We start from the raw sequence: 25,986 nt of genomic DNA, 5'->3' as shown, positions 1-25,986 counted from the left end.
GTGTCAGGAATGGTTTATGACAGGTGGATATCAGCAAGAGTGAAAGGGAAGGTCTACTGAACGGTAGTGAGACTAACTATGGTATATGGTTTGGAGACATTGGCACTGACCAGAAAGCAGGAGACAGAGCTGGAGGTGGAAGAGTTAAAGATGCTAAGATTTCCATTGGGTGTGAGGAGGATGGAAAGGATTAGAAATGAGTACATTAGAGGGTCAGCTCAGGTTAGAAGGTTGGGAGACAAAGTCAGATAGGTGAGATTGCTTTGGTTTGGATATGTGCAGAGGAGAGATGAGGGGTATATTAGGAGAAGGATGTTAAGGATAGAGCTGACAGGGAAGAGGAAAAGAGGACGACCTAAGCAAAGGTTTATGGATGTGGTGAGAGAGGACAGGTGATGGGTGTGACAGAACAAGATGCAGAGGACAGAAAGATATGGAAGAAGATGATCCGCTTTGGCAACCCCTAACAGGAGCAGCCAAAAGAAGAAGAAGAAGATAGGTAATAACATATTTTCAATAATATGAGGGACACTTAAAAAGTTTCCACATTTTTATATTTCTTTGGAAACTGTGAAGGGGGGAGGACTAGTAATTGGGCATTAAAAAGTTGGTATGATGCTTGGAAAATTGCATTGCAAATGAAAGTGACTATGTAGAAAAGTGATGTAATTTGGTTTTGAAATTCTTAATAAACAGGGTTAAAAAAATGTTTTTGAACATCCCTTGTATATATTTTATAATATTTATTTTGATTTTGTGAGGGATGCCTTTTGACTGCTCTCAAAAGGCTGTGAACAGCAGACCTCAATGGTATCCTTGTTACATGCTTAAACTAAACAACCTCAGCTGACTATTCCAAGGTCCTCCTGCTGCCACACACAATAAGATACCACATTCTATCTAACAAGGCCAGGAGGAGAAAAGTATCTACAATCTCTAACAATGCAACCCTTAGGTCCCCAAAGTAGACTCTCGAGCCTTAGCTGCCCCTTGATATCCTGCTCATGAAAATCACCCATTAAAATCACAAATAAGACAAATGCTTTCAGACTCTCACACCCATTTTACACCAAGCTGACTTAACAAAGAGTATACAAATGCAACTTCTACTCTGCAAATACAGAGTTCATATGGCACCAAGGAGCAGCTACTGCCCTTGTCTTCTTGCAACACCTCCCAGACTTCTTCAAGTCGCATCATCATTATCATTGTTATTATCATTGGCTGTCACTTCAAACGGGAATGATGCTCATCATGGTTATTTGTGTGAGAAGTCCAATGCTCCAGCTTCAGATGCTAAAACAGATGAGGAAGTAGGTTTTGGTCCAACGCTACAAAACAGCAGCCACACTGCTGTCTGTGGATGTGAGGGTCAGCTATCAAACAGGTTCTCCATTGGAGTGCATTATTCTTTATCCTTCCTAATCTCTCTGTAGTGGTTGTGTGCAGCACAGTAACAAAAGTTATAGAGTCACACTGGAAGATAAATCAGAAACCAGAAAAGAGTAAAAAAAAAAGAAGTCAATATTACTGTCACCAAAACTGAAACACTAACCAGAAACGAAGTCAATAGTGAACTCAAGACTAGAAAAGAGATAATACAATTGCATTACGGATTTTCATATTATCCATATCATTAGATAAAGAGAGATCTGTCATGTTGGTATTTAAAGTTTGACATCAATGATATCAAGAGCTGAGACTTTCAATACTGCATCATCCAGCAACCAGATGTTGCACCTTGATGGTTAGCTAATTGGCTACATACAAGATAAAAATGGCATTACACAATAACACTAAATAGTAAAAATCAAAAAATATACTACACTGCAGAACCAATACATGATTAATACACATTGCCATAGATTTCCCTAAAGTAAATTTATCTCCATAATAAATTTGGAAGTTATATGACATTGTAACATTCCACTTCTTTTGTGCATAATAGCTCAGTAATTGAAACACACAATCTTGTTCCCATTTTTAAATAACTGGATCCACCATCCCTGGTCCTGAAGCATAGTTCTCCACCCACATAAGCACTCAGACCTAACTCCTTTTGGTAGGTGAAGTTCTCTTTTGACAATTAAAACTACACAGACGTCTTCATTGCTAGGCTCCATATCTTTAGATTAGGGTGACCTAAACATGATTACAAAGGCCCTTAACTATCCTAACAACAGCTCTAACCATGATTGTGGTGCACAAACTACCCCATAGCACCAAGGGGTACACAGTGTTAACAAAGCTACCTTCACAAATGTCAGAGTTTACAACATTCTTGGTGAAATCAAATCCACACTTGCATCCCTGCAATAATCACACTTTTCAAGTTCAACAGTGACTTCACCTAATAAAATGGTCCCACTCCCAACAGATGCTTTTTGCATTGCTTCTTTTTCTGAAGAGGGTATGACATCAGGGTTTCTCTTGATAACATCCTTAGTCAAGGTCAATGTTTCCTGACCCTCATAAGTCAACATCCACCTCACACTTTCCGAGTCTCACAATGATTTACCAGAAACTCTTATTTCCCTTTGGAAATATCTAATCTAATCTAAAACATTCTCCATTGACTCATTGATCTCTTCCCTTTCATGGGTCTCAGTTTAATCCACCATTGTATCTGCCACCTTCTTGACCTATTGGTGAAATCTGCACAATAATAACTTGATGATTTCCCTCACAATTGGTCTTAGGGTTACTGCTCTATGAGGTCCCAACCACCTTATAACCACAGCTCCATGTTTCTTACCTTGTTATGATCTCTATGAGATCAAACAGAAGTTTGCAACCAAGAAATTAACAGTTTAAGGGACTAACAAAATGGCCATGGGTCAAAAAAAACTACCAGGGCAAAACGTCTCAAAAGAGTAAACCAGAAACACTAACCAAACCTGGAGTCAGAATACATTGGCAAAAAGGTTGTCTTGAAGAGTCATAGGATCCTTCAATACCAGCAAGAAAAGCAAAGATATTTAAGAGTGAGATCCAATACAGAAATATCAGGGACTGGGTGCTGCCATCTATAACTGGCAGGGCAATGATGACAAGATATGTCATGTGACCAGCAACAGGTTTAATGAAAATAAACAATATGACAACAGCCACACAGAGAAAGCCACACAATGGCGGTGCCCAAATCAATCCTGAGAAATAAATGGTATCATCAGAAAAATAATAAAATAATGTAAGTTTTAATCAAATGTAGCATACGCGTACAAAAAGTTCAAAATTAAAAATTAGAGGTTCTGAAACAAAGTTTATAACTCAGTTTATACAATGAAAAAACTGACTGCAACTGAGTTCCTGAAAGGTAGGACCCTGAACCACAACATTCCTCCACTACTGATCTCTTCAACCTTCTGCTGATCTCCCCTGTAAAGCTCTTCTAAAGATTAAGGTAAGGTGCTTCTAACAGACTGACACCACCTGTTTGGGTCACTTACTTGAGTTCATCCGAAGAATGGTTAGTTGACAGCTGAACACTTGTCTTTATACCAGTGTAAATTCAATGGCTTAAATGAGACTACAAATTTGATCATTCATGTCTGGTCCAAGGTACTCCGGTAGCAGGTAATAAGTAGCTATGTGCTTGACAATAGCATTTGTTATTAATTGTGCACAACTAGTAGAGGAATTTTAAGCGGAGGACTGTTCCTACCAATCACATTATCTAAAGGATGACCATTATTACCCCATTAAATATATATTGAAATTGCTCAGTTTTATGTAGTTTGTGTGTTTGTGCATGTAAATTTTATTACTGCTTTTTAATACTGTCTATTACTGTTGATGCATTATAAGTGTAAATTTATGGAAGCATTCTGAGGTTGTACTCAGTGGTGACTGCTATATAGAAATAAATTAAATAGAATATCTATTACATGAGCAATGAAATCTCCCTGTAGATGTATACAATCCATTCTCAAGCATCGAAACAACTTTTTTTCAGGATTACAGAGCATTCTGGATATCCACAACAATTTCCAAATTTTAGGATATGAAAGTTGTTGCTGAACTGAGGTGATCTATTAGTCAAGTGAAGTCAAATTTATAGTCATTACCTACATAATACAATGATATTCTTGCTTGCATGTCTCCTCAGAACAGCTATCAAAAATACAATACAAAAAAAAAAAATAAAACTTATCTCTGTCAATGTTCATATTACTTGACTGTTTAGTGTGTATTATAACCCCCTTTTAAATGGTGATGCAATGGGAAACAAATATAGTTTTTTTTATCTCCTCTTTGCTCGATTAGCTGCTGGCTTGCTGCTGCTGCTGTGCCACGTGATCTGCATCTTGTGCGGTGCTTCGAACATTTAAAAGCCTGTACAACAGCTGTTCTACTCTTTGTCTTTTATTTTCAGTCCCGGGAGTGGTTAAATCTCTTGACACAAAGACTCATCTCACGGAACATGAGTTCTTGATATTTTTTAGTTTATAATTTAAAACCAGAATGAGAATCTACAGATCTAACAACATCACATTAAAGTTCAATAGATTCTGAAAAGAATGATAGCAAACATATATATGTAGCTTTTAAAATAAGCCAGATTTAAACCGTGCCAAAAAACACAACATAAAAATATCACATAAAATCATTGCACAAAATCGTTGCACTTTTAGGCTTAGGGTTTTATATACTATATATAGAGTAGATATATATACTATATATAGAGTAGATATATATATATATATATATATATATATATATATATATATATATATATATATATATATATATATACTGCATATACACACTAAGCAGTTTTTCTCAGACATGAGGTGGTGCTATGTAATAATGTTCTGTTCTTCTTCTTCTGAAGAAAGAAAGATTGACACTATTCTACGTATGATGTCACTTCAGGGATCTGAGCACCTGGACCCACCTCTTCCTCCCAGAATGCCTCTTTAAACAAAGTGACGCTATCTTGGGGAGTCTGACTAGGAAATTCGGGAAGATTCAACATTTCGCACCTTAACACCATTTTTTTATTTTTCACATTTTGATGTGCTTATAATATATGGGGTTAGCTGTGAAAGTGCCCCAAAACACTTTATTTGTGTTTGTCTCTTTACAGATATATAGATATATTGTGCAGCAGTAATAGTGCTATTGCCATCATGCCAGGGAGAACAAATAAAGAGAAACCTGGTAAAGAGACCAGGGGTTACATCCCGGGTTCTCCCTGTCTGGGTTTCCTCCAGGAACTCTGGTTTCCTCCTGCAGTCCAACAGTATGTGAGTTAGGTGGATTAGCAATGCTAAATTGGCCCTAGTGGGTGTTTAGTATGACTGTGTTTCTCTGTGATGGACTAGCAACCTTTTTAGGGACGCATGATGAATTGATTGATGTGTTAAATGAGCAACTTGAGAACTTAACTCAAGTTGATTTTGTTGCTTGCTTTGACAAATGGAAAGCACAGTGAGCTTGAGGGTGACTATGAGGAAAAGCTTGAATGCCATGTTGAAGTCACCAATAAATGAGCGTATATTCATATGGAGGGAGCAGTAGGGACTGCAGCTGCAATATAAATAATGTGATGAGTCAGGCAGTAGAATGTTTGGTGGGCTAATAGGTCAGCCAACAGAAAGAAGTCTCGAAGTTAATGATTTTTTAGAGATGAATCACTCTCTGGGCACAAAGTTAGAAGAAACTTCCAGAGAGTTAGGTGACTAAAACAGAAGTTCATAGTTATTAGACTGATGCCTTTATCCAAGACGGCTTACAACATTTGAGATTCAATTGTTGCACAGGCAGGTAAAGTGTCTTACTCTTGGTCATACAGTGTCGACATTGAGTTCACAACCTCAGGGTTTGAAGTCCAAAGCCTTAAACACTATACCACACTGCTTGACTAAAATAATTGTGCATTAATATTTAATTATTGTTTGAATGAAGCCTTAATCCAAGGCAACTTACATTAAAATACAATTGGTTCCATTTCTTTTGTTTTTCCAATTGGAGTAGAGGCAGGTGAAGTGACATGCTCATGGATACACAATGTCAGTAGCAGCATTTTAACCAAATGACTTCAGGGTCCAAAGCCTTAACCACTATGCCACACTGCCTATCATTAATAGATCAGGTTACCTCTCCATTTAAGAAAACCTTAACAAATGCTTTGTTAATTGTTAATAAGACTTATAAAGCACCGGTAATTTTAGAATTAGGGATACCTATAATGGACCTGCAGTGCTGTGTAACAAGACGTTAAGAAAGGCTTTGTTTAACTCGCATGACAATAAGTGACGAATAGTTTCACCATAGGAAGGTCTTGAAGCCCTTTTTCTAAAGTGTTGCTCGGTTATCTAGGATTAACAACTTCTCCAAATATCCATGATATGTATTTGTCTCTGGTCAAAAATTTTCGAACTGCAAAACACTAAATTTACTACATCAGATTTTTTTTCTTTTGTGTGTGCAGAAGTGAAGGTAGAGGAATAGATAGAAAAAAAAGAATCTGCTTAGTATGTTTTCAACTTCAAAATATTACATACAGTATATACAACTGTAAGTTCTACAAACCATCAGAGGATCACAGTGGATTTGGTTTTCTTTTAAGAAGTTCCTGTGCAGAACAGGAGTTTCAAAAAAGTTTGCATATATTAAAAAGAAGTTACATGCAATTCCTAAGTGTAGCGGCAGTGCTAAACAAAAAGGTGGGGACTGAGTGAAAGAGCTCAGTTGACATCACCAGGTTACATTCTGCTGGCAATTCTTAGAGACAATTCCTGTGTTCAGTAGCACTAGGGTTCTAATCTTCTTCTATTGTTTATTAGAATTAAGCTTAGGAGCCAACTGAGCAAAACAAAATAAAATAATACAGCAGATGCTTAAAATTTTCTAAACCATGGACTGAAAAACATTTTAAAAGTAGCACCTACCGATTCCTTCCCATAGTTTCATGGTCTTTCACCACCACATGAAGTTCAGAGCTGGCATCCAATGGTATCCCCTTCAGGTCCCATTCAAATCCCTGAAATACACACAGTCCATGAATCAAACAAACACTAATTTAGCGAACAGCCTGCTATGTCATTTAAAAAAGTAGAGCAGCTATGACTCTACACTGATTATGAAGGATAATTTACCTCATTCCATACTGGATTCACATTATTCTTAATGACTTTGGTCTTCTTCTTGACTCCTGAAAAAGAAATACCATCCTCTGAGGTTCTGATAGTAGAGCATGTCTGCTTTATTTCACCCTACAAAGTGTAAGTAAGGTCCAAAGTTGATTGGCACAGTCAGAATTTCCTCTGGACCCTCTGTTCCCATTATGATGTTTAAAAAATTTGTTCTTTTAACTCACGGCCTAATACTAGCCTCAAAAATACATTCATGCACACCTCAAAACAGGCAGTGGAGAACAAAACACCCAAAAGTTGGTGAAAATTGTATTGCTGATTTTAACATTTGGAGCAAACAGATGTGCAGCCAGCACATTAACATCATTAAACAAGACACGGCAGGGACAAGTTTCTTATTTGCGATTGAGGTCTTAAATCACTCACTATGCCCAGGTGTCTTGTTTTAAAGAAATGTCGCTCAATGACTTCCAACAAGAAAGTACTCAGATGTTACTTCAATGAGACAGAGAATCATTTCATTAGGGAGTGAGTAGTGGTGAGCTTATTTATTTGTAGGAACTTGTTGAATATCATATACTGTACATTTAGTTGTTACATTTTTGTTTATGTCACGTCAGAAACCAATGACACAATTCATGTTGGTTGGATACTCATGTAAGAATTTCACTGTACTGTGTACTTCCATAAACATTACTACCTTTATTCTCTATCATTTTCTATATAATTGGAATATTTCAGCAAGTTCTTGAGTATATGATTCTGTGCCAGGTATTCATCTGTAACTTGTCTTTTATTTGATTTCTGTATGCTTACATTTCAAAAGGACCTTGTCTCACAGTACACATTGTGTATATATATATATATATATATATATATATATATATATATATATATATATATATATATATATATATATATATATATATATATATATATATATATATAGTGGTCTATGGCCAGCCAGTCATCCCAGCCAATACCCCCAGGCCGCCAGGTGGACCCCACCCTGCAACATGAAGGTGCCCTGAATGCCAGCAGGGAATTATGGATGTTGGAGTTTTCTTTTACAGCCTTGTTAGATACCACGGGGGCCACTAGAAGGCACTGCAGGGAGGAGCAGCGAGTATTTTCCCTACAACCCGGAAGTGCATCCGAGTCACATGGGCAAAGGGAATGACGTGCTTCCGGGTTGAAAAAGAGGAGTTTTGATCTGACCCGGAAGTGCTAAGAAATCACATGGACAGGGGTTCAGAAGCACTTCCGGGTCATGGACTATTTAAAGGACTGTGGGAGATCCCAGGGTTGAGCTGAGCTGGGTGGAGTGGAGGAATTTTTTATTATGGACTGTGAAATTATATGAGTATTGTGGAGTGTAGGGTGCTTTGTGCACTGTTTATTAATAAAAAAAAGTCAACATTTGGACTTTTACCCGATGTCTGACGTTTGATCTGAGGGTTCAAGAGGACAACAGTGCCCTCTATCTGTCACAATATATATACAGTGCATCCTGAAAATATTCACAGCGCATCACTTTTTCCACATTTTGTTATGTTACAGCCTTATTCCAAAATGGATTAAATTCATTTTTTTCCTCAGAATTCTACACACAACACCCCATAATGACAACGTGAAAAAAGTTAACTTGAGGTTTTTGCAAATTTATTAAAAATAAAAAAATTGAGAAAGCACATGTACATAAGTATTCACAGCCTTTGCCATGAAGCTCAAAACTGAGCTCAGGTGCATCCTGTTTCCCCTGATGATCCTTGAGATGTTTCTGCAGCTTCACTGGAGTCCACCTGTGGTAAATTCAGTTGATTGGACATGATTTGGAAAGGCACACACCTGTCTATATAAGGTCCCACAGTTGACAGTTCATGTCAGAGCACAAACCAAGCATGAAGTCAAAGGAATTGTCTGTAGACGTCCGAGACAGGATTGTCTCGAGGCACAAATCTGGGGAAGGTTACAGAAAAATTTCTGCTGCTTTGAAGCTTCCAATGAGCACAGTGGCCTCCATCATCCGTAAGTGGAAGAAGTTCGAAAACACCAGGACTCTTCCTAGAGCTGGCGGCCATCTAAACTGAGTGATCGGGGGAGAAGGGCCTTAGTCAGGGAGGTGACCAAGAACCCGATGGTCACTCTGTCAGACCTCCAGAGGTCCTCTGTAGAGAGAGGAGAACCTTCCAGAAGGACAGCCATCTCTGCAGCACCAATCAGGCCCGTATGGTAGCGTGGCCAGACGGAAGCCACTCGTTAGTAAAAGGCACATGGCTGAGTGCCTGGAGTTTGCCAAAAGGCACCTGAAGGACTCTCAGACCATGAGAAACAAAATTCTCTGGTCTGATGAGACAAAGATTGAACTCTTTGGTATGAATGCCAGGCGACACGTTTGGAGGAAACCAGGCACCGCTCATCACCAGGCCAATACCATCCCTACAGTGAAGCATGGTGGTAGCAGCATCATGCTGTGGAGATGTTTTTCAGCGGCAGGAACTGGGTGACTAGTCAGGATAAAAGGAAAGATGACTGCAGCAATGTACAGAGACATCCTGGATGAAAACCTGCTCCTGAGCGCTCTTGACCTCAGACTGGAGCGACGGTTCATCTTTCAGCAGGACAATGACCCTAAGCACACAACCAAGTTATCAAAGGAGTGGTTTCAGGACAACTCTGTGAATGTCCTTGAGTGGCCCAGCCAGAGCCCAGACTTGAACCCGATTGAAGATCTCTGGAGAGATCTTAAAATGGCTGTGCACCAACACTTCCCATCCAACCTGATGGAGCTTGAGAGGTGCTGCAAAGAGGAATGGGCGAAACTGGCCAAGGATAGGTGTGTCAAGCTTGTGGCATCATATTCAAAAAGACTTGAAGCTGTAATTGCTGCCAAAGGTGCATCGACAAAGTATTGGGCAAAGGCTGTGAAAACTTATGTACATGTGCTTTCTCAATTTTTTTATTTTTAATAAATTTGCAAAAACCTCAAGTTAACTTTTTTCACGTTGTCATTATAGGATGTTGTGTGTAGAATTCTGAGGAAAAAAATGAATTTAATCCATTTTGGAATAAGGCTGTAACATAACAAAATGTGGAAAAAGTGATGCGCTATGAATACTTTCCAGATGCACTGTATACTGTGTATATATGTGTATGCTAAGATGTAAATTTAGCAAATATTACATATACAGTGTGTCTGCATAGCCACATATATAATGGAAGTAATAATAATTGATTCAATTTCCTGCACACTAGATCCACTACAACTCAAGCACGAAACATCATCTCTTTTCTTATGTATCCACATGACCTCAAGGAATCTCCTCCAACCAGACACCAAACCAAATCATTACTTGACATCACTGTAGCATCATAAATCTCAAGTTCAAATGGAGTTTGTTTACAATTTTTCATTTCTCATTCAAAGTATTCTAATTGATGGTTTAATTTTTTACATAATCTTTGTGTTGTGAATTTTATTATTTTACTCTTATTTTGCTAATATTTCATGTATTAAGTATGTAATATTTAATTATCATTTGCCATTCCCATAATACCATCTTTGTTTTGACATGCATAACTCCATTTTGACATTTGGTTGTCAGGATGCAACAATGGTTTGCTAGCGAAGCATACAAAAAGTCATGTCAGTATGACGTCATTAAGTGTGATGATATGTAAACTGGCTCATTAATGTAGTTAATAGTCCAAGTAAATAAAAAAACAATTTTAAATTAAATTTTATTTAAATTTTACGTACAAACAATTCTTTGTGCTCATATATTTGATCTCCTAGTTCTGTTCCATTTTCCAATCATTTCCTAATCCTGTACACTACTTCTCAACATCTCTTTCAGAACCCAGTAGATGTAGAAGGCATTTCATGACAGCAGTGGAAGAAAACTCTGACCAAACTGAAGCAGAGTTTTATATTGCACCTTAATATTTGTAGCAGAGTTCAAATAGTATATGTCTGCTGTAAAGAAGACACAGCACCTCACTCAGAAGTTCAATCAGCCACTTGAGTTACTGGAGTTCTCCTTTTCGCTTTACTGGGAAGGATGGCTGCTTTTCACAGACATGAGTTAGTGACCGGGGAGCCTAGTGGGGGATAACCTGTGAGGGGGAGTTCCAACCAAATGAAGTAAATCTGGTTAAACATAAGCTGGTTATTCAACCCCTTCTTCTAGCATCCAAAAGAGGAAATTTTTGTGTAGGGGAAGAGATCATCCAAATTTGTTCCCACAAAACAAATTATTCATTCATCCATTTTCTAAACCCAGTTTATCCTGAGCAGGGAAGTTGGAGCCTATCCCAGTAAGCATAAGGTGCAAGGCAGGAACAAGGCACCAATCCTTCGCAGGTGAACACACACACACACACACACACATCACATACACACACTAAAGCCAATTTAGCATTGCCAATGACTATGGGAGGAAACCCATTGAAACATGGGGAGAACATGCAAATACCTAACAGGGAGAACCCAGGATATGAACCTCAGTCTCCTTGTTGCAAGGCAGCAATGCTACCAATGTGCCACCCAAGACAAACGACCAAATCAGTTCTTTTAACTCATGGCCGAATACCAGCCATACTGCAAGAACAATACTACAAGAAACTAACTTGATCCTATCCTTAATTTCAAAACCAAATAAGCATGCAGTCTCACTCTGCTAGTTTGGGTTCCTGTGTGGCTTAGGTGACATCTTTAACACCCCAAATAACAGGAAGATGCATTTTTACTGGATGCTTTCTTTGAGACTGTCCTTTCCTAGATATGGTTAGAAAGAAACTTACCAAAGACAATATTCTTTCAGTGAAAAGGTTTGTGGAGACTAACCATTTTTGAAGTTACACTCCAATAGTCTTAGCATGTACCTGATACTTTCCATTTCCAGTAAAAGTCAATGTGTAAAACAAATATAAGGCAAATGGAGTGAATACCTATTCTCAGTTTTGTTTGAAAACTGCTTTCAGCTACAATCAAACACTCCCATTTCAGACAAGAATCTGTTAATTTTTATAACATGTTGCTTTCAAGGACTTTTCTTCATGAGGTTCTCGAAATAGATATTTTTAGATAACTGAGGCTGTGATGTGCCATAGTGATGTTAAAAATTAAGTTTGTTGAAAACCAACACTGATGTGTTAAAAAAATCAACATGATGAGGCACCATGGCATGCTGGTACAGTGCCTGGCATGGCAATAGAGTTTACATGGAAGCAAACACTGGATCTGAGTGCACACTTAAAGCTAAGGGGAGCCAGGGTTAAGGCCAGAGTTCAGCCTTGGCTAAATGACACAACTCGTGCTATCAGGCAGGATTGCAGACAGGCTGAGCGCAGTTGGAAAAAGGATAAACTCAAGGTCTCATATAAAAGTCTGAAAACTTGCTTGAAGCTCTACCAAGAGGTGGTGGGAACAGCGAAATCAAATTATCTTTTGGATTTAATTACAAATGTTGCCTCAAGACTTAGAATGCTTTTTAACACCATTAACACTTTTTAAATCCACTAAGCAGTGGTCTCCCTATGAGCTCACCTGAGACTTGTGAGTTATTCCACAACTTTTTTTTAATAGATAAAATCCAAGTTATTTGGTTGGACATCATCCTTCCAGCTGCGGACCACAGTGAGGGGATTCCAGCTTCCCTTAGGCTAGTGCATACTTGGTTTACACTGTTTAAACTAGTTTCCTCCTCCTAGCTATCCGATACAGTCATTCACTTGAAACCTTCCAGTTATCCCCTTGGTATTTTACCTGCACAACTTTTTAAAGACTCTTTTGGGGTCATCAGTCCACTTGTCTTGGCCATAGTTAACAACTGTTTTAAAATGGGGAAATGCCTGACGATTTCAAGCATGCAATTGTTCAGCCACTACTGAAGAATCCAACTCTGGAATCTCAAATGACTCTCAAATTCCCAAATTCAAAAGTGCTCTCAAATTACAGGCCTATCTCTAAGCTCCCTTTTATGTCCAAAATTATAGAAAAGGTTGTTTATTTACAATTTCTTTCACATTTGGAGGGAAATAACTTATATAATACAGTATGTTTCAATCTGGCTTTAAAAAATTTCATAGTACAGAATTTATTTTGTTAAAGGTGACAAATGATATTCTACTAACCTTGGGCTCAGGTTCTTGTGCTATTTTGGTGTAGCTTTGGATATAGTGGACCATGGGGTTCTAAATGGATTGAGTGTGAAGTTGGTATGTAAAGAAAGATGTGCAGTGAAATGGTTTGTGCCCTACTTAAATGATAGGTCTACGAGTGATAACTTCTTCCAGCCAGCTCCACTCACTCAAGGCATACCACAAGGCTCTATTCTGGCCCCCTTATTATTTGCCGTATACTTGATCCCTCTTGGGTCCTTTTTCCAAAAAAAGGCGTCAATTACCACTGTTACGCTGATGATACTCAGCTTTTTATTAAAGTTAGCCCTGACATTGTTTAATTTGTAAAGAAGTTGATGGAGTGTATTGACGATATTAAACTCTACAAGGTTCAAAATTTCCTCCATCCATCCATCCATTATCCAACCCGCTATATCCTAACTACAGGGTCACGGGGGTCTGCTGGAGCCAAACCTAGCCAACACAGGGCACAAGGCAGGAAACAAACCCCGGGCAGGGCGCCAGCCCACCGCAGAATTTAATCCAATTAAATGAAAATAAAACTGAGGTCATTATCTTTGACCCTAACTTTTCTGCAAATAAAATTGGCACTCATTTAGGCTTGTTGAGGGCAAAAATGTGTAACGATGTCAGGAACCTGGGTATCATCTTTGATTTGTCTCTAAGCTTTGAGAAACAAATCTCCACAGTAGTAAAATACAATACAATACAGTTTATTTCTGTATAGCCCAAAATCACACAGGAAGTGCCGCAATGGGCTTTAACAGGCGCTGCCTCTTGACAGCCCCCCAGCCTTGACTCTCTGAGAAGACAAGGAAAAACTCCCAAAAAAAACCTTGTAGGGAAAAATGGAAGAAACCTTGGGAAAGACAGTTCAAAGAGAGACCCCTTTCCAGGTAGGATGGGCGTGAAGTGAGTGTCAAAAGAAGGGGGTTTAATACAATACAATACACAGAACAGAACAAATCCTTAATACAGCATAAAAAAAATTATAGAAGTACGGAGCAGAATTTAACAGTGGATGATATCACATAATAAGATTTGGATATTTTTAGAGTGCTGCAACCTCATCCATCAAGCTGCCTCCCCTATTTGGCCATTCCACGGCTGAAACAGTGCTGGGCCAGCCAATCCTATGAAAGGACCCCTCTTTCCCATGATTCCTGTGATCCTCCATCAGGGATGACTTTACCATAGGCAGGCAAACAACTTGGCAGGTGGGCCGTGGCACCAAGTGCCACATTTGAATACCAAGAAGAGAAACAGAATAGGTGAGGGTTAGTCTCAAATTCTAACTATCATGTTACTTATGTTTTAGTGCTAATGACTAACAACAGAGATGCAGTCTGTACAGTTAATCAGCAGCTCTAGTCAGGATATGCTAAACTGAAGTAGTGAGTCTTCAACTGAGATTTGAAATCTGAGACCGATGGGGCATCTCTTATAGAAGCAGGCAGACCATTCCACAGTTTAGGGGCCCTGTAACTAAACGCTCGACCTCCCACTGTTATTTTATTAATCCTTGGAATCATAAGCAGACCGGCATCTTGAGATCTTAATGTGCGCTCAGGTTTGTAAGTCATGATAAGTTCAGACAAGTAAGCCGGACCTCGGCCATTTAATGCTTTATATGTTAAAAGGAGGATTTTGAAATCTGTCATAAACTTAACCGGGAGCCAGTGTAAGGATTTAAGAACTGGAGTTATGTGTTCATATTTTCTTGTTCTTGTAATAATTCTTGCAGCCGCATTTTGGATTAACTTGAGGCTGTATAAAGAACAGTTTAAACAGCCAGTGAACACTGCATTGCAGTAGTCAATCCTACTAGAGATAAATGCATGAATTCATTTCTCAGAATCCTGTTTATTTAGAAAGCGCCTTAATTTCCTAACATTTTTAAGATGGAAGAAACATGTTTTGGACAACTTTGTAATATGTGCTTTAAATGACATGCTAGAATCAAAGATAACTCCTAGATTGCGGGCTGATTCAGTAAAATTAACTGGGATTCCAACCGAGTTAAATGATGACAAAATATTGCTGTGATCAGCGTCATTCCCTGCAACAATTAACATCTGTTTTATCTGTATTTAAAGACAAGTAGTTCTCATCCATCCACTCCTTTAATTCACTAACACAACTAATTAAAGACAACATCTGAGAAACTTTATTTGATTTAAATGAAAGGTATAACTGGGTGTCACCTGCATATGAGTGAAAATTTACATTATGTTTCCTAATGAGAGATCCCAGTGGAAGCATGTAAAGTGAAAACAGTAAAGGTCCCAGTACTGAGCCCTGCGAGACACCATATTGAACTTCTGTGTATAATGATGGAGTACTGTCAGCACATTTCTGTACATATTGGAATCGATTTGATAAATAAAAACTAAACATAAGAACATCGTTTTCTAGCCTGTGCAGTAAAATAGAATGGCCAATGGTGTCAAATGCTGCACTTAAGTCTAACAACATAATTACAGTGGAGTTTCCTTCATCAGAGGATATCAGAATGTCATTTACAACCCGTGTTAGTGCAGTTTCTGTACTATGACCAGTGCGAAAACCAGACTGGAATTTCTCAAATAAATTGTAATGCGTAAGGTGTAAAGTTCAGCTTTTATCAACTGAGGCAAATTTCAACATTAAAATCCTTCCCTTCACAGGAGGATTTGACAACAGTGATTCATACTTTTATTACATCTCGGCTTGATTATTGCAATTTCTTATATGTGGGATTGCCCAAATCTGCCCTGTAGCACCTTCAGTTGGTAGAGAATGCAGCAGATAAATACGTGGCCTGCACTAGTAGAAGAGAGCATATCTCCCCTGCATTGGCTGCCAGTGCGATTTCTGGTTGACTTCAAGGTTTTGTTGTTTGTTCATAAGGCCTTGCATGGCATTATCCCTAAATATATCTGTGATCTCCTTCATCTCCTCTTGAGAACAAGAGTTTTGAGGTCATCTGTATCCCGAAGGTTGCCTGGTCTAATCCCCGTCACTGCCAAAAGAGATCCTACTCTGCTGGGCCCTTGAGCAAGGCCCTTAACCTGCAATTGCTTCGGGAGTGCTGTACAATGGCTGACCCTGCGCTCTGACCCCAAGGGGTATGCGAAAACTAACAAATTCCAAATACAAGAAATTGTACAAGGCGAAATAAAGAACAAAAAAAAAAAAAAAAAGTCTAAGGGTGACTGGGCTTTTTCAGTTATTGCTCCAAGACTTTGGAACAATCTGTTGCTCCATATCAGATCTTCTCCTTTTACTGAAGTTTTTAAGACTCGGTTCAAAACTCACTTTTTCTCCTCTGCCTGCTATGGTGAATGAGTGTGGTTGTAAGGAGGGGGAGGATAGATAATAAATAGTTTTAGTAAACTGTTTTATAAAATTGATTGGGTGGCACAGTAGGTAACACTGCTGCCACACAGTTAGAAGACTCGGGTTCACTTCCCAGGTCCTCCCTGAGTGGAGTTTGCATGTTCTCCCTGTGTCTGCGTGGGTTTCCTCTGGGTGCTCCAGTTTCCTCCCACAGTCCAAAGACTTGCAGGTTAGGTGCATTGGTGATTTTAAATTGCCGTGAGTGTGTGTTGCGTGCCCTGCCTGGGGTTTGTTTCCTGCCTTGCGCCCTGTGTTGGCTGGGATTGGCTCCAGCAGACCCCCGTGACCCTGTAATTAGGATAAAGCGGGTTGGATAATGAATGGATAAAATTGATTGTTTTAGAACATTAGAACATTAGAACAATCTAGACGAGAACAGGCCATTCAGCCCAACAAAGCTCGCCAGTCCTATCCACTTGTTTCCTCCAAGAAAACATCAAGTCGAGTTTTGAAAGTCCCTAACGTCTTACTGTCTACCACACTACTTGGTAGCTTATTCCAAGTGTCTATCGTTCTTTGTGTAAAGAAAAACTTCCTAATGTTTGTGCGAAATTTACCCTTAACAAGTTTCCAACTGTGTCCCCGTGTTCTTGATGAGCTCATTTTAAAATACCAGTCTCGATCCACTGTACTAATTCCCTTCATAATTTTAAACACTTCAATCATGTCACCTCTTAATCTTCTTTTGCTTAAACTGTAAAGGCTCAGCTCTTTTAATCTTTCCTCATAATTCAACCCCTGTAGACCTGGAATCAGCCTAGTCGCTCTTCTCTGGACCTTTTCTAGTGCTGCTATGTCCTTTTGTAGCCTGGAGACCAAAACTGCACACAGTACTCAAGATGAGGCCTCACCAGTGCATTATAAAGGTTGAGCATAACCTCCTTGGACTTGTACTCCACAGATCGTGCTATATAACCTAACATTCTGTTAGCCTTCTTAATGGCTTCTGAACACTGTTTGGAAGTTGATAGCTTGGAGTCCACTATGACTCCTAAATCCTTCTCATAAGGTGTACTCTCGATTTTCTGACAGCCCATTGTGTATTCAAACCTAATATTTTTACTTCCTATGTGTAATACTTTACATTTACTGACATTAAATTTCATCTGCCACAAATCTGCCCAAGCCTGTATGCTATCCAAGTCCTTCTGTAATGATATAACGGATTCCAAATTATCTGCTAATCCACCTATCTTGGTATCATCTGCAAACTTAACCAGCTTGTTACTTATATTCCTATCTAAATCATTTATATATATTAAAAATAGCAGCGCCCTAGCACTGACCCCTGTGGAACACCACTCTTAACATCGCCAGTTCTGATGAGGTTCCTCGCACCATCACCCTCTGCTTCCTGTGTCTGAGCCAATTCTGCACCCATCTAAAAACATCACCCTGAACTCCCACTTCTTTTAACTTGATGCCCAACCTCTCATGTGGCACCTTATCAAATGCTTTCTGAAAGTCCAGATAAATAATATCATAAGCTCCACTTTGATCGTATCCTTTTGTTGCCTCCTCATAGAATTCCAACATGTTAGTAAAACACGACCTCCCCCTTCTGAACCCATGCTGACTGTTCAGAATAACTCCTGTCCTTGTCATGTGTTGCTCAATCTTATCCTTAATAATTCCTTCCATTAATTTTCCTGTGATGCTTGTTAAGCTTACTGGCCTATAGTTGCTTGGATCTGCCCTGTCACCCTTTTTATATAATGGGATGATATTTGCCATTTTCCAGTCCTTTGGAATCTCTCCAGTGCACAGTGACTTCCTAAAAATATGTGTCAAGGGTTTATATATGTACTCACTAGCCTCCTTAAGAACACGAGGATAAATATTATCTGGGCCTGGTGATTTGTTTGATTTCATCTTATTTAATCTGAGCAGCACTTCTCCCTCTACAATTTCCAAATCCCTCAGTACCTCCTTAGTAGTTGCGTTTACCTCTGGCAGGTTATCCACTTGCTCACTTGTAAACACCTCAGAAAAATGTAAGTTTAGGGCATCTGCTATTTCATTGTCTGTATCTTTTAATTCCCTTTACTATTCCTGATGAACTTCACCTCCTCCTTAACTGTTCTTTTACTACTAAAATACTGAAAGAATCTCTTGGGGTCTTCTTTAGCCTTATCTGCTATATTCCTCTCCAACTGTCTTTTAGCCTCTCTGATATCCTTCTTAATGGTTGCCCTCATTTTCTCATACTGCTACGGTTCTCTTTGCAGTCATTAGTCTTATATGCCTTATACAGCAGTTTTTTCCTTTGCAACTTCTTTTTAAATCTTTATTAATCCATCGTGGAGTTTTTTTTAGTTTCCTATTACTTCCAAATTTAGGTATGTATCTGTCCTGCATTACATGTAAAACATTTTAAACCTGTTCCACTGCTCCTCGACTGTCTCCACATTTAAAAGCTTATCCCAGTCTATCCTACTTAGACTTTGTGCATCTGCTCAAAATTAGCCCTACTAAAGTTCAACTTAACAATTTTAGTCTTTGCATCTGTACTCTTACAAAATACTGAGAATTGTATTACATTATGGTCACTTGACCCTAGTGGTTCAATCACCTCTACACCCTCAATTCTATCCTGATTATTACAGAATACTAAATCCAGATAGGCTTCACCCCTTGTTGGTGCTTTAACATGCTGTGTTAAAAAACAGTCGCTGATTACTTCTAAAACTCCTGCTCTTGTGCTCCTCCATCTGTAAGGTTATCCCAGTTAATATTTGGATAATTAAAGTCCCCATGACTATAATATCCCCTGTAAACTTGCCTTTTGATATTACTAAAAGATGTGTGTTGAAATTACTGTCTGAATTGGGTGGTCTATAACACACTCCTAAAATGAGACCTTTTCCCTAATATTTTCCAGGCGAAGCCACATGTCCTCACTAAGATGGGGCTCATCATCCAACTGAAGATGACTTACATTTAATTCCTGTTTGGCATAAACAGCAACCCCACCTCCTTTTCTGTTCTGTCTATCCTTTCTAAAAAAATGTGTATCCCTCTATGTTACACTCATCCCCATCTTTGTTATTTAGCCAGGTTTCCGTTATTGCTATAATATCATAATTATGCTCTGCTACATACAACTCCAACTCACTTACCTTATTTTTGATACTTCTAGCATTAAGGCAAGCTATTTTTAATGTGTTAATCCTTCTATCTTTACGTGTTTGCTTAAAATTTACATTACTATGCATTTTTATTTCTACACCATTGTTTGTTCTTCCATGTATAGATCTAAATCTGGCCTGTCCTAAACTCCCTGCCCCCCCATTCCCTAGTTTAAACAATCCTCGACTAGCCTACACATACGCCTCCCCAATACATTGGTGCCCCTCCGGTTCAGATGTAACCCGTCACGGCGGAACAGATCCCATCTGTTCCAAAAGGAGTCCCAATGACCCATAAACCTATACCCTTCTACCCTGCACCAAGATTTGAGCCACACGTTAAGCCTTCTAATCTCCTCAATCTTACCTGGACTGGCGCGTGGCACAGGCAGAACTTCAGAGAAGACTACCTTGTCAGTTCTGCTCCTCAGCTTGGTACCTAACTCTTTGAATTTGGATCGCAGAACTGACAGACTACCCTTATGTATGTCATTTGTTCCAACGTGGACAAGGACAACGACAACTGGAACCCCCCCCCACGCTCTGGCCAAGAGCCTATCCACCATTCCAGGGAGCCCGTTGGGGCTCCTCAATCCTGCCTACCACATCAAAATTATCAGAGTCACCGTCCAGCTCCGCCAGGACATAACGGTTAGACACTTCTAATTCTGGGGTTGATGCCCCCGGACAGTGTACACCCTTTACTTTACGCCTTGTGACCGTGACCCACCTATTCCTACCTGTCTGGTCTAAAATCTCCTCCCGTGCCACCTTAGGGGTGCACACTATCTCTCTAAAGGACACCTGGGCCAAGTCCGCCAATTCTCTATTACAACACAGGTCAGCCAACTCCTCCTCCAGCTCAGCGACCCTGAGCTCGAGGTGCTGGATCAGCTGGCATCTCTTGCAGATGTAGCCCTCATAGACAACTGGCTCTTCCAAACCATCATCTAAAAAGTCCAACATCCAACAGGACTTGCATTGCACTGGCCTCATTATTAAAATTTGACTTAGGATTACTAAGCTGCCTTAAGTATTTTTTTTTTTTTCTTCTTAAAATTAAATTTCTTCATCTTTCAGCTGCTCCTTAACTTAAATGGTAACACCAAGATCTGCTACAGATATTTTACACCTTTTCCCCTTAAGCTCCTGTACTGTTCTCCCTCTCCGCTGCCTGCTTTTGCCTTTCTATGAGGTTAACTTTACTTTTCTCTGTCTCTTCTCCTAACTTTGCGCTCCTCTTACTTATAAGCTCTTCACTCGCACTGTTTGTATTCCCCCGTATTAATGAACCAATACGCTGCCGCCCACTTAACTGTTCTGCCTCTGGACGGCTAAGGACTGTTTAATCTAAAATAAACAAATAAATAAAACTTTACTACCTTATTTGCTCCTACTGCCCCTTGTGCCTGATCAGCGTCTTAACGCAGGCCGCTTACCTTCGCACTGCTGAGTTTCCACCTTTTACTGCTTTGAAGTCAGCCGCGGCCTTTTTTTCTTTTCCTTTAAACTAAGGAATCGCTGTTACGACGACGCGGTTATTTATTTACAAATGCCGATATCAGTTACTGCTGCTTTCTACCCTGCCACCTCGATGCTAATTCAAATACAGATAACAAGAAAAAGAACAAGTACGAGTACAAATAACTTTTCCAAGCGCACTTCCAAACACCCAGCAACTTTTGCTCTTGTGCGGGCGAAAAAAAAGGAAAAAAAGCTTTAAAAATTCCCACACGGTTCCTTAGAGGCAACCAAAACCCAAGTTTTTAAGAGCAAAATGTATTATTTTTTTATTTAAATCTCACACCACAGAACAAACCAACAACTCTCAACAGATTCTAGCGTTTGCAAAGCACACGTGACTCTCAGCTCTCAGCTGTCCAGTTTTATAGTAGCCTTACATGTTTCAATATACAGCACTTTTGTTGTTTTTAAATGTGCTTCATAAATACATTTGGTTGATTGATTGATAATTTTGCACTGCAGAATGGTCATTTTTATCATGTGTTCGTGCTTATTTATTAATGTTGGATATTTTTATCTTTAGTTTAATTTATTTATTTGCTCTTATTTATTGCCAGCATCACCAATGTGGCTGCTTTTATAAGGTGCTGGCAGGATAGTTGTTAGCAATGGTGGTCTGTTGCCATCACATCATAGGTAGAAGTTATGTTGTATGTCATCGCTTAAGCAGTAGTTAACATGGTAGAATGATAGTTCTGTTGTCCAAGATTGTGGATATTGTAGGAAGCCTTTATTTCAGTTCTAACTTTTCAAAAACACGTTAGGGAGTCAGGACTTGAGGTTTCTCATCATTTTGGCTGCTATCAATGCATCACATCCAATGGATGCCTGGGCTCCATCCTGGCTACTCTTATTGGCTGCATCTTGCCGCAGCTCTCAGCTGTGCTTGGGGAATGTAGTGTTTAGGAGCATTTTTATACATATAATTGTATTCAGTTAATGCTTTTAATGTTAAAAATTGTGTTTTTATTGTTTTTTACTTCAACTTTATTTGACTAAGTTTATTTTTATTAGTGTCTTGAATTCATTGCTTATGTGATGCTCCTAATAGCACTACATGACAGATTCAGTCATACTATTGACATCATGCTATAAATCTGCTGGAATTCATATCACATAATGATATACATTGCAAATCTTGAAAAGAATGTAGCAATAGTGTCAATTCAAGTAGGCTCTACTGATATGTTTCTGAAATCTTTTGTCACTTGGTTTTAATACCTCAGTTTTCTTTGTCCCTTAGGTTCTGATCTCTGACTATATTATGACCACATCTCTTGTGTATGTTTTATATCACCTGATCCACTCTTCATCTTACAATAATATTGAAATGGTTGTCTTCAGGGTGGCATGGTGGCGCAGTGGTAGCGTTGCTGCCTTGGGGTTCGCTTCCTGGGTCCTCCCTGCGTGGAGTTTGCATGTTCTCCCCGTGTCTGTGTAGGTTTCCTCTGGGTGCTCCGGGTTTCCTCCCACAGTCCAAAGACATGCAGGTTAGGTGGATTGGTGATTCTAAATTGGCCCTAGTGTATGCTTGGTGTGTGGGTGTGTTTGTGTGTGTCCTGCGGTGGGTTGGAAAATGTGGATTGGTTCCTGCCTTGTGCCCTGTGTTGGCTGGGATTGGCTCCAGCAGACCCCTGTGTTCAGATTCGGTGGGTTGGAAAATGGATGGATGGTTGTCTTCAAAGAGATGGGGCCCAAGCACATGAATGACAGGGCCAGGGTGGAGCCAAGGATATGATCTCTGCCAGAAATGTCACCAGAAAGCCTTGGCTTTGCCTTTAAAAGTATTTGTTAAGTTGATGATAACATTTCCACACTTCCAAACTTAGTAGTCTGTGTCAGGAATTGTAGAAATGATTTCTTGCAGTTCACCATCATTATAAGTTAAACACACTGCAAGATGTATCGCTGAATAAGAGGGATTGTGAATTATAACATTTCTACAGAAAGATTAACTTGTAAATGAAAGAGTTGAATAAGCAGTTGTGAATGCAAAGATTGATGTCCGAAGAGACAAAGTTTTAACATCAGGGACCAGGAAATGAAGCCTAAGGATTGGAGTTTAAACAAGCAAAAAGGTAAAAAACCAGCTTGTTAAGGAGACACAGCCAACACATTAGACACAACTCGAAGTAAAATAGTGATTGTAAAAGAAATGTGAAAACCGAGAAAGATTAGCACTTTGGAAAATACTTCTTGACTGCAGTAAGTCTGTAAGTAAGTTACAAAATCAGACAATGCCGCCTTATAGCCATCACGATAAATGCACTTGATAATGACGTTGCAGCAAGCTACAGGTGAGGATGTGACCATTGTACTGTGCCATCACCAAGGAAACGAGCTGTGACCGTTTGAACCTTATATCAGCGTTTCTCAACCTTTACGTATTTGCGACCCCAGTTTTCATAACAGTTTTAATTGCGCCACCCTAACATTTTTTTGAAAGGAGCCCTAATACCAATTTGTTCTTTTTTAATTAATGATATATCATAGATGCATATTTTATTATACAGTGCCTACTGTGGTAGATAGGGGGCGCTCTCGCCCCCTTGAACCCCTGTCCACAACTCCAGACACCAGGTAAAAGTCCAAATGTAGACTTTATTTAATTGCCACAAAGCACACTCTCCACCACAATACTCATATAAATCACAAATACTACACAATAAATCAATCCTCCATTCCCAGACGCGTTGCCACCCAGCTCAGCTCACTGTCTGGGAGCTCCCACAGTCCTTTTATATCTCCTGACCTGGAAGTGTTCCTAATCCCCAGTCCATGTGATTCTCAATCACTTCCGGGTCAGGTAAAAGTTCTTTTCTTCAACCCAGAAGCCCGTCGCTCTTCCTATGACGAACTTCCGGGTCATAGGGCATGAAGAAATCTTCGGCCCTCCCTGCAGCTCACTCTTGTGGCCCCCATGGCATCCAGCAGGGCTGTGCATAAAAACCATGATGCCCTGCTGGTCTTCTGGGGACCTCCATGCTGCAAGGAGGGCTCCACCTGGCGGCTTGGGGGTATTGGCCGGGATAAATGGCCGGCCATCCTCCACACTACTTAATTATTAGCGACATTTATCTAACTATATATTTATTTTTCTAGTATGAGAATGTAGTTTAAGTTAATTTGATTTGGTTTCAGTTTTGGTTGATTCTTGTTTTGTTTTTTTCACATCTTCGCACCCCCCTTTTCGTTACTTTCGTTACACCCCACAGTTTGAGAACCACTGCCTTATATAAAGAACTGGCAAAATGCCGAAATAAACAGAGGTACAACTCTGGCAAAAAGCTACAAAAAATATGTGAAACACTTGGTAAATAATTTACTGGTGTAAATATCATAATGGTATGTCAACGTGTCATGCACCCTGCCAGCCTTGATGTCATTTATAACAGCTGGTGTAACATGATGTAATGGCACTGGTAACCAACAAAAAAAATTACCACACAAAAACCACAAAATGGAGGCGACCACAATCTGAAACAAAACACAGAATGTCAGGCATGGAAACATCATAAAAATAATGAAAAATATTTTAAGCATTAAACAAAATCCAAGGAGAAAAACAAGCACAAAAACAGAAATCAGGAATATCCTGATAGATAGATAGATAGATAGATAGATAGATAGATAGATAGATAGATAGATAGATAGATAGATAGATAGATAGATGGTGTTGTGTGCAATGGAGACTTATTTACGTCTGTGTTGTTATAAGGTTGCAACTTACCAAGTGCGAATTTATTGTTTTCAGACCCCCACTGCAGATAATAATAGTAAAGGAAAAGATAAAATGGTGAAACATTTTCCAGGTTTCCAAAAACTTTGCTTTGTTAGGGAGAAAGGAAACCAGACGCTGTGCCAGAAGCCCTGACACTCTACGACTATTTAAGAGTGTTAAATTTGGATACTCCTAGTCATGGGAGATCAAAGAAAATTTTCCAAGGGGATTAAAGTGAATCTCAAAAACAGGGAACATCGTTAGAGACATAATAGGAAATACAGTAGACAGACCCAGTATTAATAGGAACAAAATGATAGATTTAATACTGATAGGAAAAAACTGAGTACCAAAAGGAAAGAGAAGCAAATTGTATTATATATTTGGTTGATATGAAACAGCAATAATAGTAATTAAACCTCACGCTTCAAACTGCTTGATTAGAAAATGTAATTTTTATTTATACTAACCAATACACATTGAGAGTGAGGAAGTTGCTGTGTGGTGTGTTATTTAAGCTTCTTCCACTTATAAAAATCAGAAAATTGCCAGTTTAACTTTTCCAGCAGTGCTGCCAGGCCCTCCTTTACAACCCCAAAGTTAACTGCAACATTGGATCAGCTTTCCCAGCTTTTCATCTAGCAATAATTTATATACATTCCTGGTAAATTATGTTTGAATAATACTGTACATGTGAACAGGATTTTACATTTACAGATGTTAACTTCCTCACTAATTTAATTAAAATCTACAACTTAATGTAAGCTGGTTAACATATTTACACATACTGACTATATCAGACAGGTTGCTTCATACTAACATTCGTCATTCTCTTACCAGTTACAGTAAAAGAAGTTGTCTGAATAAATATTTGGACCACTTTAATTTTGAAAGCTGCTCTTTTAACGCCAAATTGGGGGTAGTTAAAGAACTATTCAACCCAAATGTGATCATTTTTTTTATCAGTTACTTACTACTTGTTGTTTGTAGT

General features: G+C 39.1%; 1 protein-coding gene across 5 annotated transcripts in view; it reads right to left on the bottom strand.

Annotated features, from left to right (window-relative positions):
* Positions 1–25,986, bottom strand: part of dysf (dysferlin, limb girdle muscular dystrophy 2B (autosomal recessive)) — a 362,566-nt gene that overhangs the window by 282,666 nt on the left and 53,914 nt on the right. For all 5 annotated transcript variants that reach the window (XM_039751919.1, XM_039751924.1, XM_039751920.1 and 2 more), the window contains exons 2-3: positions 7,104–7,159; positions 6,897–6,988 (exon numbers count right to left, since the gene is read on the bottom strand). In XM_039751919.1, the coding sequence (XP_039607853.1) occupies positions 6,897–6,988; positions 7,104–7,159 (148 nt within the window). The remainder of the gene's footprint in view (positions 1–6,896; positions 6,989–7,103; positions 7,160–25,986) is intronic.

The sequence above is a fragment of the Polypterus senegalus genome, chromosome 4, assembly GCF_016835505.1.
Source record: "Polypterus senegalus isolate Bchr_013 chromosome 4, ASM1683550v1, whole genome shotgun sequence".
NCBI classification, from domain to species: Eukaryota; Metazoa; Chordata; class Cladistia; order Polypteriformes; family Polypteridae; genus Polypterus; species Polypterus senegalus.
Note: the sequence above shows the minus strand (reverse complement) of the source record. Positions and strands in the feature narration are given on the sequence as shown.